General features: G+C 38.0%; 1 protein-coding gene across 1 annotated transcript in view; it reads left to right on the top strand.

Moving 5' to 3' along the window:
• Positions 1-14234, top strand: part of ZNF438 (zinc finger protein 438) — an 18116-nt gene extending 3882 nt beyond the window's left edge. Inside the window, exons 2-4 of the mRNA XM_010183753.1 lie at positions 5669-5770; positions 10193-12056; positions 13622-14234. Of these exons, the coding sequence (XP_010182055.1) occupies positions 5669-5770; positions 10193-12056; positions 13622-14234 (2579 nt within the window). The remainder of the gene's footprint in view (positions 1-5668; positions 5771-10192; positions 12057-13621) is intronic.
• The last annotated feature ends 1254 nt before the right edge of the window (positions 14235-15488 follow it).

The following is a 15488-nucleotide window of genomic DNA, read 5'->3' on the forward strand; positions in this document are numbered from 1 at the left end:
AATTTGACATGTTCTGAAAACTAATGTCTTCCTAAGCCAGAACCATAGTCTTTCTGAAGATGTTTTAGTTTTTCTATGCTGTACACACCTGTGTCTGTCTTTGAAAAAATATGCATATCTATTTGACATACTATGGAGATCCACTAGTCTTTATTTTTGTTTTAATCCTTAGTGAAATTGACTACATGTGGCAATATTTTGCATATCTCAGCTAGAGCTGTAGAGTCTTTGTCTGAAGAAATTTGGATCATGAAGAGAGAGGGGACAGCTAGAGCAAGCAAAAATCTTGGATAGAGATTTGCCATTCAAAAATTAGATCACTTAGGTAATTTCAAAAGAAATGAACTATCTACAAAATCCCTCAGAAAATACTGTCCAGCTATCATCTAAGTTTAAAAGTATGTTTTGTGTTCAGACCCTTTCTTTGGGGAATAGTAAACCCTGTGTATAGCTGATACTAGAAGACTCAAAATAGACCAGGCCAAGACTGACAGTCCTGTGATCCTCTTTTCATCTGTAACGAGGGAGCATTTTCCAAGGTTTGTACTACAGAAGTCACCATACAGATGCTTTTAAGACCTCAAGTAAAATATATTTTCTCTGTTGAGCCAAAGTGGTAGATTAATTTTGTTTTCTCCTTCATACAAGCTTTCTCCAGAGAGAAGTACTCTGATTTTCACCAAAAAAGTGATACTCTTTAAAAGGAATAACAATTTTGCTCTTCTGTTGTGCTCTCTATTTGCACGTCGGTATTTGCAAAAAAAAATTTTGAGAGTAAGAGGCATAATTTCCTAACTACAATCAAATGTACTTGTTTTCTGTCCCATGGAAGGAAGGGAGGAGGGTTGAACTCTCACTAAGACAAAGGTAGATTCTGTTCTCAGCTTATTTGAAAGAGGAGCAAGAGTCTGGTCAGAAAACATTTCATAATTTATGCATAAAATGATTCTACTTGACCTTTTTGTGCTGCATAGTTTCTGAAGAATTCTGCCTTCGTTTTTGTAGCAGACTTGATCATTATTGCTTCCTGCACTTAAGGAAAAAATGTCTATTAATTACAACTTACATTAGGCATATCAAGATTTTGTCCAGGTTGATGTGATCTTGATAGTCCCTTTTAAAAGGACTTTACGTTGACATTGACTTTACAGTGAATGAATTACTGTTTAGGTCCATATCTTTCTTGAAGATCACTAAAAGAAATTTCAACTGGCAGTTCTCCCAGAAAATAATTTTAAAAAAACCCAATTACAGCGTTTTATTTTGAATCTTCTGTTTATCCCCACCTTCTAAAGTACCTTGTTTATATTTGCAATGCTATTGAAGGTTTATGAATTATGAGTTTGACCAGTGCTTACATCAGCTCCCTTCAGCTGTTTTCTGAACAATTAGTTCCCCCAAGTGGCTGCGTCACTGAAGCCTTGCTTCGCAGATCTCTGGGGATGGTATCCTCTGTGGAACAGAATGACTTGGCAAAACCAACAAAAGCCAACCACTGGATTTGCAGTGATACCAAAACAATTTTCATTCTACTCAGCTGAGTCCTACTGGAGCAGCATGGTTTGTAGATAATGCCCACTTAAAAGTTTGACCAAAAGGTTGGTTGCTGAAACTAGTAGAGGCATGTAGAAGCTGCAGGAAGCTGTCTTTCATGATGTATTTAAGTATCTCTCAGACAGAAGTTCCATGCTTAAACAGAAAAGAACCAGTGTTTTCATCTTTAATAGTGATTTGTGTGGTTGCAGAGGCCAGGCACCATCCCGAGCCCAGAGATATCTGTATAAACATTATTCGAAGTTCTCTTATTGCTGTAGTGAGAAAAATCTGTGTGTCACTTCTTCAACTGTAAAGGTGGAAAAAATTATTAATAATTACAGATGCTTTATGTCTAGCTCTCTTTATGTCAGTTTTCATTTCTTGATATGAAAATATTTTGATCTGCTTAAAACCTGTTAATTATGTTGACCTTAATGTGAAATGAGTAGCTTATAACTTGAAAGACTGTGCCTTCAAAAAAAAAAAACAACCAAGCTTTTAAAGTTCACAAATGCTGCAGGAGATGTGTTAAGAAAACATGTGGATCTGCTACTAACTGTCTCTTAAATTCGTTGCTGAAGCGTGTTTCAAAATCTCTTACATATGTATGTTCTGACTTTTAGGAAAGACTTCCAAGATTTTCTTCCTTTATACAGTAGCACAGAAACGGCTTTTTTTTTTATAGGGAGTTGTGTTAAGCTTTGCATTGCCCACATTTTATATGAGATGATACTTTAGAATATTGATTTACCCACGTGGCTAATATAGTTGATATTACAACTCAGGTTACCTCAAAGCTGTTGACCACCTATAGAAATGAGATTTCATACATATTTTAAAAGTTACTTGTGTTGGGACGATAGAGATATGTGAAATCTAAATCTATGAGAAATCCAAAATGATGGATGTGCAGGGACATCTTCAACAAGATCAGATTGCTCAGAGCCCTGTCCAGCCTGACCTTGAATGTTTTCAGGGATGGGGCATCTACCATCTCTCTGGGTAACTTGTGCCAGTGTTTCACCACCCTTATCATAATTCTTTAATTTCTTATATCTAGTCTGAATCTACCTTCTTTTAGTATAAAGACATTATACCTTGTCCTGTCACTACAGGCCCTGTTAAAAACTCCGTCCCCAGACAGGCTTTCTTATAAGTCTCCTTTAGGTAATGAAAGGCCACAGTAAGGTCTCCCAGAGCCTTCTCTTCTGCAGGCTGAACAACCCCAACACTCCCAGCCCTTCCTCACAGTAGAGGTGCTCCATCCCTCTCATCATTTTTGTGGCCCTCTGCACGCACTCCAGCAGGTCCACATCTTTCCTGTGCTGAGGGCTCCAGAGCTGAATGCAGTACTCCAGATGGGCTCTCACCAGAGCAAAGTAGAGGGGCAGAATCGCCTCCCTCGACCTGCTGGCCACACCTCATTTGATGCACCTCATGATACAGTTGGTTTTCTGGGCTGCAGGTTCACACTGCTGGCTTATATTGAGCTTTTCATCCACCAGTACCCCCAGGTCCTTCTCTGCAGGGCTGCTCCCAGTTCCTTCATCCCCCAGCCTGGATTGATACTGGGGGTTAACCCTGACCCGGGTACAGGACCTTGCACTAGGCCTTATTGAACCTTATGCAGTTCACATGGGCCCACTTTTCCAGCTTGTCCAGGTCCCCGTGGATGGCATCCCTCAGGTGTGTCAACAACACTGCTCAGCTTGGTGCAGACTTGCTGACGGTGCACTCCATCCCACTGTCCATGTCACTGATGAAGGTATTAAACAGCACTGGTCCCATATTGGACCCTGAGGACCACCACTTGCCACAGAACTCCATCTGGACATTGAACTGTTGACCATTACTCACTGGATGTGACCATCCAGCCAATTCCTTATCCACCAAGTGGTCTACCAGTTAAATCCATATCTTTCCAGTTTAGAGAGAAGGATGTTGTGGGGGACTGTGTCAGAGGCCTTACAGAAGTCCAGATGATCATGAAGTAACTCCTATGTATACTTTTAAACAACAGAGGAAAGCCATTCTGGATATTGAGAAAGTGGAGTTACCTAACAGTAGAGATTATTAATATTTTTGTCTTCCTTTTTTCTTTTTTTTTCTTTTTTTTTTCACAAGTTACATTAGATAGTAATTTTCTGAAAAGTAGATCTGTATAAACTTTGACATATATTGATATGTGGTTGGATGTGCAATAAGACTGTTTGGGTAAAAAAAAACCAACAAACTGAATTAGACAGGAGAGTGAGGAACTTCCCTAAATATGAACTGTGTACTCATGATCTTGGATTACTGTACGAGTTACCTCTCCAAAGTGACTGTTTATACCAAAAATAGTTTTAGCTTATTCCCACACTGAAAAATGTCACTAGAAATTTTAAGGTTGAACGTCTGCTTTAATGGACTCCAGTTAACGTCAAAATAATATTTTTACTGTGTAAGTTTGTTGTTGTAATGCTTTCTTCTGCTAAGAAGAGTCTTTTGGAGACTATTTAAGGAATCTAGGAAGTATCCCACTGGTCACAGAATTTCTTGAAATGCACTATAATTCTAATCCCTTAAGATAATAAACTTGCACAGACTTTAAAGCAAAGACAACCTTTCTAAATGATAAAATGTTTAGTGCATAGCTAGCAAATCATATTGATGCTCAAATAAGAATTAATTATATATAACTTTAAAGAGGTCTAATATTCCCTTTTAGAATTTTAACAAACTACTTTGGTCTTGTTCCTCCTGTGGTATACCAGAACACATTTTCTAAGTGTATTTGTACACTCTGTATCTCAGTGTTTCCATGAATGATGTACTGTGATTTTCCAATCTTGTGGTAGAGTACTTCATTATATTGTTTATTTTCTAAGCTATTTTAAATTGCACAGGAGGAATCGTATATAGACACAATTCTATTACTCTAAAAATCAAATACTTTTAAAAAGGTAAGAAATGCAAGATACAAGATTATCCCTGTGGCTTAAATGCCTCTCCTTTTTGAAGAATCACATGTAATAGTAATGTTTGTTACCTATCTTCAGTCTGTGTTTAATTCCCATATCCCACCCTGACTCTTTGGCCTGAATGCTTTCCAGTTTCTACTTCTCTTGTCCTTTTCCTGCCTGCCCTGCGCATCCCCTAGTTTCTCTTCGCCAGTGTTAGCTCAGCAGTTACAAGATAAGGAGAGGCCATTTCCCTGTTCCAACTTGGGTGTTCGGCCCTAAAGCTATAGTTTTAGGGAATATCCAATCCAGCCTGAAGTAGGAGCATGTTGAATAGAATGTAGTAATTGTAAAAATTAGCTGTTGAACACATGCCAAGAGATTCCAACTTTGCCAAATTTGGGCAGTGCTTCACAGTCAAAAGAGACATCACTGTGTCAAATATCAGGGTCTTCGTTTAATGCCCAGATGTGTTACTAGATTCTTCCTTCTTTAATTTTTATTTTTAAATGCAGACATACCTGGGGATGGCTGGCATTTTCTGTTGAAATTGTTAGAAAATTATCCAAGGCAAACACCCAGAACAGAACATTCCACCCAAATAGTTATTATATGGCAAAGATAGAAGTAACTGCAAGTTAATTGTTACAATGTATAGAGTTGGACATTCCTTACTTATAGGCTTTATTACCAGCATTACTTCGTATAGGTTGTGGCAAAACTAATTTTGAACATAGAAGGGCAAATTCTGTTTTCTAGACTATCTGTAGTTCCATTGATTTATGTGTGATTACAGAAAGTGTAGATCAGCATAGATTTTAGCCCCCATATTTAAAAGCCTCTGAACTTTAATTTTTCTGAGCTTTTTGTTTTGGTGCTGTTGACTGTCTGCCATGACACTGAAGCTAAAGCATCCCATCTGTTTACCACATTAACCAGCTTTACTCAGTTATTAAGCTATCACCTTGCATTTGACATGTAATATACAGTATTTTAAAACATTTTTGAGGAGAGAAAAATGTCAGGGTAAGAAGCAGTAGCTTTCTTAATGCATTAACTGGATATTAATGTTTCCTGTTGTCATTTTATATTGTCTTTTTCTGATTTTTGTTGGTTTTGGGGTGTGTTTGGGGTTTGGTTTTTTTTTTTGTCCTGAAATCTATTTATAACTGACTGAAGCACTTTTGCAGGTGGTCTTTTGCATGCTAATCCTGCAGAGAAACATTGTGTCCAACAAAGTATGCTGGGTCAGCAAAAACAAGAAACTTGTGCTGGAAAGACAGTATCCACAGGTATTTAGTGTGTATGGAGATTTGGCAAAATGAATGATTATCTGTCATTGACAGAAATAAATCTAGCATTGTCTATTAGAAAGCTGTGCGGTTTTTTCTTTCCCATAGAGCAGATATTCTCCCTTTCAAAGTCAGCAAAAGACTCAGCAATGTAAACACGCATTTAATAAAATAGTTCATTAATCTTTTTCATCTGTAATCTGTCTTTCCCTTCAAAACAAGATGATCTTTTTTTGTGTTATTTTCTGTCACTTGTCCAGTCATACACAAATTAAATACATACCCTCACAGTGGAGAAAACTAGATTTCTTGTGATGCTTTCTGCAGTGTCTGAGTTCACCAATGTTACATGCTTTACATAGAGAACAAACTGAAGGAGGTACAAAAAGAAGGCAAAACAGGCTGGAGTGGACCAGACCTGATTGACTGAGGAGGGAAGTAGAGCTATGAATGAACAGCAGCCCCGTGGAATACTTTCATTCCTCCAGAGGACTCTTCCCAGCATGGCTGTATCAGACACTTTGATACATCATTGGGTTTTTTTAATGCTGTATCACTGTCCTGTCCTATACAATTTAAAGGTTATTTAGAAGGGGTGAAAGCTCATGACATGCTGAAAGTTTCTCAGTGATTTGATACTTGCAGGTACTAGCTTAGTAACCATTAATCTTTTAACAGGGACTTTTAAAGTAAATGGATTGAATTGCATTTGATTTAACCTTGTGCTTAATTATTAAAAAGTGTCTACCAGTTGTCCCAACTCCCTGCCAGTTTGAAAGACTGAGAACATAGCAGTTAAAAATGAGCTTCATATCATTCAGATATTAAATCTCATGTTTTCATTAATTTCCTTTTATTCTTAGAGAAAGTATAATTTTTGCCTTCCAGCGAAGGACCTGCAGACTGACTTGTAGAAAGAATGTTGTCTAAAACCAAGGGCCATCCTCAAAAATGCCATTGCATAGGCTTGAAGGCTTTTCCTCAGGTCACAACTGACAAGTCAAAAAGAGTCCTTTGAATCAGAGACAGAAATAATTTGAAAGAAGGTGTGGAATAGAAGTGGAATGTCCCTGAAAAATGCATATTAAGTTTCCAAGTGGCCTTCTTGTAGCCACATAGTCAAACCATATTCAAGTCTTTCAGTGTCAGGGTGGTGAAGACGTGAATTACCGCAGTGATCATTGTGTGCAAAGGAAATCGTTGAAACTTTTCACCAAGTATAAATGGAAAAAATAGTTTTGGTCATTGATGGTACTTGCATACTCTGGGTGGGGTCAGTAGGGCCTCCGGTCTGTGACTTGGCTGATTGCTTTTTCCTGATCCAAATCATCTTCCACCAGTTCTTCCAATTACCTTTCCTAGTCCAGAAGCAAAATCTTAACCGAGTGTGAAGGTTCATCAGAGAGGTAGTCTGCATCTAGCCCATCTCTATATTTAGACATTGGCTAAGCTGCTTAACTACAGCAGCTGTGTTGGACGAGAGGAAAATACAGAGTTGAGTTATTCTTTGCTTACCAAAGGCACTGCTCTGAATATTTCTGCACTAAACTGTCTAATGTAAACTTGGGAAAGAAAAAAAAAAATTGCACTGAAGACTGATACCAAGCGTAGTTTGCCTGGAAGACATATTTATGATAAAATTACACTAGTTAGAAAAAGAGCATTTTCCCTTCTCAAACGGTTATGTCAATGCTTAGTATTGTATTAGCTGCATAAGAAGATTATTGATCTAAATGGACCTTGTTTTAAAGAACATTTTGTGGTTGATATTCATGAAGGTCTTTACTTTTAGAATGATACTTTCTTGTGGAATGCTGAGAAAGTGCGTGGAGGGACTTTCTTTAAAGAAAAGCGATTTTACTGCCTGATTTTGCAGTAGGCAAATCAATGTATTTGAGAAGCACGTGCTTGTTTTTAAAGCTAGTGTAATGCATTATTTATACTTTTTACCTCCTCCTAACCTCAAATTAACCATTCTTTTGTGGTGCTTTGGCTGCCATTTCTGCACTTTTGTAGAGGTGGTATGTCCACAGCAAAACTTCCATCTCACATCATTTGCTACCATTGGCAGGAGAGGGGGTGCCTTGTAACCTGGAGTGTAAAGTAGCACAGGGAGCAGTCTGCTGAAGTCCTGGCTTTCCTAAAAAGTTTATGCAAATCAATGGATGAGATTCTGAAATAAAAAAGGAAAGGTACAAGTCAAAGGTGAGAGAGAATGGAAACTACTTTGTGTTGAATATTGTGGCAAGCTGAATAACTGCTGATTTGGAAAAAGTCTTCAATGTCAGTATATGGCAAGCATAATGTGGAAAAATAAGAGTAGACTCAGTCCCCTAAAATGAAAATACACTTGTTCTGTCGTCTACTGTAGTTAAGCTGTACAGTTTGACCTGTAACAAGCGTTAAAGTACAGGGCTAGCTTGGTTGATGTTTACAATACTTTACATCATTTTATTGTACATCTCAGAAGCTGTTAAAAGTGTTTCCTCAAAAGCAGCAACGAGAAGATACCCTGCTGGAAACAAAAAATAATCAGAGTATTATTAGCTATCTTAGCAGTTGAAAACATAAAGGTTTCTATATAGTGATTGTAGATTGGCAAAAATGGAAGTTCTTAGTGAGAAACAGGACATGTTCCTTGCTTTTGGAAAATGCCACGTTTTTGCTTTTTCCAGATTGCACACACTCCGTCGGCCTGGACCCATCCTTGTGTATAGGGATCTCTTTATATATGTGCAGAATTTCCATATGTACTGTAGTCCAGTCTGCACAGAATATCTAGAAATTCTGGACTTCTCTACAGACATTGAGCAGAAGAAAGTTATGGTAGTCCCAGGAGTATCACTTAATTGAGTGAACAAGAAGGTGCATTATAGACATGGGGTTTGATGGTGCAGATGGCAGTAAAAGGATCAAAGGTTATGAACCTGCTGTAGGTTGAAGAGCTTTGAGAAGCATCAGACCTACTGTGTAGGAACTGTACCGTGTATATGTGATTGCTCAGTGAATCTAGCACGTCCTGAAGGCAGTGGATTTACTGCACATGTGCATACTGTGAGCGTGCACCTGTATCTGTCCAGGAGCCCTGGTTGTGAAATATGGTAGTTCTGTAACCGAAGTGCATGTTGCAAAGTGCTAACGCTGGAACACAACATCCAGGATTAAGACAAACTTACTGGAGTTTCCAGTGTTGGTAGTAATTCACAGTTACCTCTTTAAGTCTATAACCATGTATAAATGCATTTGTAATAACAAGGCTTTAAAATGGTAGGGAATGGAAAGTACCCTATGAAAGTTACCTTACTGCAATATTTCAAGGTTCCAGCATTTATTTCACATATTTCAAGAGAGGGATCACATTTGAATAGAATGACTTTTTCTTACATTGCTACCTTCCCAAATTGCCTTTCAGCTTGGAGTCCATAGTTTAATTTTCAGTAGTTGGGAATTTATTTTTTTTTTCAGGAAACGTATCCCAGTTTTTGAGAACTGGAAGTGTCAATAGTTGAATTTGGGAGTGGGTAGTGAGGCTGTTACATGAAATGGTAGTGGTACAATTAACAGTTATCAAATCCTTTTTTACAGAGTCTCTGAAACGTCAGTACATTGCTGCTCAGTGCAGGTTATTTCTTACACTTTTTATCTTTTTTCTTTTATTTGTTTTACTTAATTATCTTCACATTCTTCTTTACTAAAATGTTTGTGTTATTTAGCAACACAAGTAGAAACAGGAAGGAACTGTGATGTAATCTTGATTAATAGCATCTTTCAAGAGAATATTTGAGTAACTTACTACAGTAGTTCTATTGTGCATTAAAGGCACATAAGCGATGTGTCTGGGTATTTAACAATGGTACATCTTCTCTCAAGTCCTTTTTCATTTTATTACACTGTATTTGCATGTTCTGTAGCAGTAATATTTTTAAAGACTTTATCAGGTAAGCTTTGGTCTGTATCTGATAAAATCCAGAAATTCTACATGTTACAGAAACTCTGAAAGAGCATGACTCTGGTTGAGAGGTGTGATCAGAGCAGGTGCTCAGAAATGTTCTGCATCGTAGAGTTTAAATCCTGTCCCCATTAGTTCTTCCAGATTAATATTGCCAGCATGCCAGTGCAGCTTTTCCAAGGCAGAAGAGGTTTATAAGTGTATCTGTTCTAAAATGCCATGTAGTTTCTAACCTAGAATGAAACATCCATTTAAGATGAGATTAAGAGGGCACATTGCTTCAGGGAGAATTGTTGTTTTGTCCATGAAACTTTTGCAAGTCTAAAGTTAATTTTAGTCGTCATTTAAATACCTAAGTATTTTTCATAAGTTTATGTGTAGTAGTATCCTTTGTAAGCAGTTTAAAGTTCAATACAGTAATGTTTTAAAAAAGAGATGCTATATATTTTATTACATCTTTCTTATTATTACAGATAAACACAAATCCCCTTCAGATATAATACGAAGTTTTCAGAAGAGAAGTCAGTTTAGGACCATTGCACCAAAAATGGTACCAAAAATGTTAACATCTGGAGTGATTTCTTGTCTTCAGTCTTCTTTGACTGAGCAAAATCCACCCATTTCAGCTGCAGGTTCTAAACCGCTGGTGGTACCAACTCAAAACTACGCTGTCATGCAGGTGGCTGGTCACGAGGGGACTTTTTCTCTGTTGGCCTTGCCGTACATTGCCCCTGCCCTGACCCAGCAAGTCCAGCAGTCAAATGTGGCCCTGTCTGAAAACCTAAAGCTGCCTATCCCCAGATACCAATCTGTAAGAAACAAATTGCTGAATGACAAAAAACCGGCACAAACCTCTGTTTTGGGTGCACATAACAAGATTCCTACCAAAGCATCGATCTCATCACAGACTTTTCCCGTAACTACCTTAACTGGAGACTGTCCTGAAACTCATTCTAGTTCAGATTCAACTGAGCTAGTGATGCTAACAGACCATGACTCAGCTAAAATTGCAGTTGCCACATTAGTAAATAAAAGCAATTGTGTGGAATTTGGATCTCCTTCAGTGAACAAATCTGTAATTGCTAAGGGTAATGCTTCTGGACCATCTGTAGTTAAAGACTCTTTATCCAAGACGGCAAATACAATTAATCCCATGAAACTAAGTCTACGCTCTGTGAAGACAGCATCTGAAACCACAAGAGAGTCATCTGTAATGTCTGAGAAACTAAAAGGAAAACCCACAAATTCTGCAAATTCTATTGCTGTCCTGTCACCAGCAGTTTTTGGCAGTACAATACAGATGACTCCATCGGCTCCAAAAGGAAAACTTCCTATTTTGCCTTACTCAAGGATGAAAAATCCAGTGTTCTCTAAATCTAAGCAGAATACTAATGTTACAGATGAATCTTGTCCTTCACTAAGATCTAAATGTGAAAGGACACCAGCTTTGGCAAAAACCTTTCACGTTCCTACTAAAGCCTCTGATAAGCGATTAGCCGTGTCATTTACACAAGTCCCCAGACAGACCATTCGAGAAAATACCTTCTCTCCATCCAATAAAGTGGATGTTGACAGTCTTAAAAAATTGAATGGTGCAGCTTCTAAAAGAAGAGGCAGGAAAAGAAGAGCCCCAGATGATTTATTGGCTTTTCAGACCAAGCGAAGGAAATGCATCATTAATAAGCTTAGAGAAGGAAAAGAGAGGGCAAAAGTTGATCTTCAGCCACCTGAAGACAAAAAAGCCGAGGCAGTGAAAAAATACCGTAGCATTAGACCAAAACCAGTGATAGTTGTGCAGGCTTTTGCACCACTGACTTCTGCAGCGGTAGTAGAGACACCGTCTCCTGACCGTTTAGAGCAAGATATTTTTTTAAATAGTTCACTCTCCAACAAATATTTAAGTTACAAGCATAGTGATGCTACATCAGCTAAATCAAGTGATTTAAGTAGAAATGCGTGTTCAACTGCACCTAAGCCATCACATAAATGTCATGTTTGTAACCACGTCTTCCAGTTTAAACACCATCTTCAGGACCATATGAACACACACACAAACAAACGGCCTTACAGCTGTCGAATTTGCCGGAAAGCCTATATTCACTCTGGAAGCCTGAGCACGCATATGAAACTTCATCACAATGAAGGCAAACCCAAAAAACTTGTGTGTTGTGAATTCTGTGCTAAAGTTTTTGGCCATGCGAAAGTGTATTTCAGTCACCTAAGAGAAGTGCACAGGGTTGTTATCAGCACAGAGCCCTCCTCTAGCGAGCAGCAGCTGCAGGATGCTTTAAAGAATAGAGACACGAATATAAAAGAAGCAGAACAAGCAACGGAGAGGTGAGTGTTTTCATGAATTAAATTATAATGAAGATGGGATTTCAGGTTGTCAGTTGAAGTACATGAGCATTGCCGTTATGAATATTGTTGCTTTTTCCTCATTTTTTCTTCCCCTGAAGTGATATTCCTAATGTTTTAAATATTTTGTTAAGGAATCTAGTCAGTCCATTAGACTAGATCACTAATACAAGTGATTAGTGACACTTAAGTATCCAAAGTAATTTTGCATATGTTCTAGTAATACCCAGCGTACTGACCGCAGAGTGGTTGATTTCTCACAGCTAACGCTTTTTCTGTTAATCTGCACTCTTCTGTGTTCTACCCATTTTGGGATTTCCCCAGAAGATCAATGAACTAACTGCAGTAAGTGCAAAGCAATGCATATTTCAGTATTAGCTTTTAGTTCGTTTACCCTATTAAATATCATTATCCCATTTACTTCTCTGGAGTGCTGTGAGCTAGTCTGTCTTGTGTGTTGATTACTGCTGCTCTTGCAATCGCTTAGCCAAGTAGAAAAGTTAACATTTACCATACTAAGATGGATAGAACATTCTTTTATCTTTGCATTATGATTTTTGAGGTGAAATTTCTTGATACAGTATAATTGTTGGCTTTTCTGTTTGTTCCACTGTGCATTTACTTTCATTGAAGCATGCTTTAATAAGCTCAGGGCTTTAATGTGATGCTTCACTACAACACTACAGTTCAATTTTACAACTTTTGCTTTGCATAGCTCCACTCTCTGGGGCATCAGTTAGAAATCTTCAAGGAACACCAGTGCTTTTCTTTCAGCCTTACTGTCCTTTGTACAATGAATCATTTATCTGTTTAGTTGGGTGATGCGTCTGGTGTGTATGAAGACCCAGTATTACACGGTCCTTTTCGTAGACACTGTGAGAAAGCTTTTGGGGAGGTCTTCTTTTGGTTGGCTTAACTTGAGCCAAGGACTTGCGAGCTCCGTGTGTATCTGTTTCCTTTATCCTGCAGAGCTGTCCTCAGTCAGTGAGAGGGCTATCCAATTGTAAACTAGGTATTTAAACTTTTTAAAACTATAGTACAAACTTTTAGGAAAAAAAAAAACTTTGAAGTTTCATTGTTTCCATCTTGGAGTGGGAGGTGGGACATGGTCTTGCCTTAGATCACTCAGTGTAAACACATTAGTTTCTCTTAGTCATACACTACGCGTAATGTTCATGTTCACTTTTCTAGCTACAAGTGTTTGGATTGATCTCACTAAATCAGGAACTTAAAAAATTATTAACCTTTTATTAAAAGGTTAGTATTGTTAAAAGATTATTTCTACCAAGGCTAATTTTGGAGGCAATTCTTAAACTCAGCAGTGTTGAATAACATTTGGTTTTAGTTGTTTCCTAATCACTCTTACTATTCTTTTATTTTTTTTTTTCTATTCCAAATAAATTAGATACTGTAGCAACAGTGCCTGCTTTTAATTAAAAATGTTTCATGACTGTCATTTCTCCTTGGAATTTATAAGGACAGAAATGGATCTGTCTGTTCTGTGCATGGATAATACTGAAATAGTTCTTACTTCCTTTTTTTAACAGGGGAAATAAGTGCAATTTTGAGGACCTATTCCATAACCCAGGAGAAGTGAAATTACAGATCAAATGTGGTCGATGCCAGTTTATTGCACAGTCTTTTGGTGAAATGAAGTTTCACTTGCTGTGCTCTCATGGCGAAGAGATCCAGGGAAGAGTGAAGGAAGGGTGCTTGCAAGGAAGCAGAGGAGCAAAGGGGGAGCTGGTCAAACATGCAACCCACTTCTGGAAACAGCGCGGTGAGAGAAGGCATTCAGCCAAAGGCAGTGCCCAGGAGGAGGAGTTTTACACTTTTCCAAAACTGAAAAGACAGATATACTTTCACCATCAAAATAACATTGATACGTTACCTAAAAGTGAACTGACCCAGTCAGGAAGCGGAGAGGCAGCCAAGGAGATGCAGAATGTAGGTTTTGGTGCGCCAAGCAAAAACCCAGAAATTTGGTCTAAGGTGGGCTATAACTGCATCTTATGCAAACAGTTATTTGGAAGAAAAGAGGATCTTTGTAGTCATTGGCAGAGTCATCATAACTGTGAAGACCCTTCCACTTTATGGACAATTTTTAGTTTGTTATCAAAGCAAGGTATTATTGAACTTTCTAATAATGGTGAATATTGAAGCTCTATTCTACAATGCTATGAAAAACATCGAGTACCTTACCAAATTGTTTATGGTTTTTTTCTGTGTTACTAAACTAACTCAAGAGATGTATCACTTCAGAGATTTCTTTGTTGGCTATTTTTAAAGTTAAACTAACCTTTATTTTGTTAATTAGAAAATGTATTTATCCAGAATCATTCCAAATGGGTATATGGAAGGCAATTATAAATCACTGTATTTAAAATTCATGCTTAAGGAACTTAGCAGCAGCAAATACTGAGTACTAATGGTTAACAAAAAAGGAAAAAGATTCTCAATTTAAAGTATACTATACACACAGAAATAAATCAATTTCCATGAACTAATCTCAATCTTGAATGAAAAAACAAAACAGATTGAAAATGTAATTTCAGTTCCAACTGTGCTTCCAGATTTTATGGTAAATAAACATTTCCATGCAGTTCTCTGAATCATTTGAATGTGCATACATGCAGCAAGCGTTCAGGAGCTTTGTCATCTTTAATTTAAGAGCTTTTAATTCTTGTTTTCTTGATTTCAGTTTCTTCAACCACGTTCATTGCTTGCAGGTTTGTTATTGGCAGGTGTTATATTCTGTCCTGGCAAAAGCAAGGGTCTTTGGATTTTTAACGTGAAAAATCTACATGTATTTTTTTGCCTCTGGGTCTTTGGGTTGTAAACAAGTTAGTTGCCACCCATGAAGATGGAACCTTTAAAGCTTGATTGCTTTATGGAAAAAAAACCAACAGTTTGTTTTAAAAATAGTAATCTGAGTTGGTTACTCCTGGAAAGTTTGACATTCTGCAATAGACTGCATGTTTCACAGTGAACTTTTAGCATGTCCCTTGCACCTCCTGTGACAGCAGCGCTACTGCTGCCAACACTATTAGCACTCTGCCTCTAACACTCTTGGTATATAACTTTTGTACCTCTGCAGGTCACCCAGTCTGTGGCTTTAATGGTTCCTTCACCTCTAAGTCTGTGGTGCAGGTAATAAGGTTTTTTCACTTGTGTTGTCAGGTTTACTGTACTAGAGGAATTGCATGCAGCACCTTGACCTTCCAGCATCAGGAGCCAGGAACAGCTGCCTTACCAGGGTGCAGAGCTGCAATGCAGGAATGGTGCATGCTGTGTCCCTGCTCAGAGGGACATCATTTCAGCACATCTCCGAGGGGGCACGTCAGTTCAGGCTGTAAGGAGATGGAGTTCTGGAGCCTGGTTTTGATGAAAAGGTCATTGAATCACTGAATCTAG

The sequence above is a fragment of the Mesitornis unicolor genome, unplaced genomic scaffold (assembly GCF_000695765.1).
Source record: "Mesitornis unicolor isolate BGI_N332 unplaced genomic scaffold, ASM69576v1 scaffold22854, whole genome shotgun sequence".
NCBI classification, from domain to species: Eukaryota; Metazoa; Chordata; class Aves; order Mesitornithiformes; family Mesitornithidae; genus Mesitornis; species Mesitornis unicolor.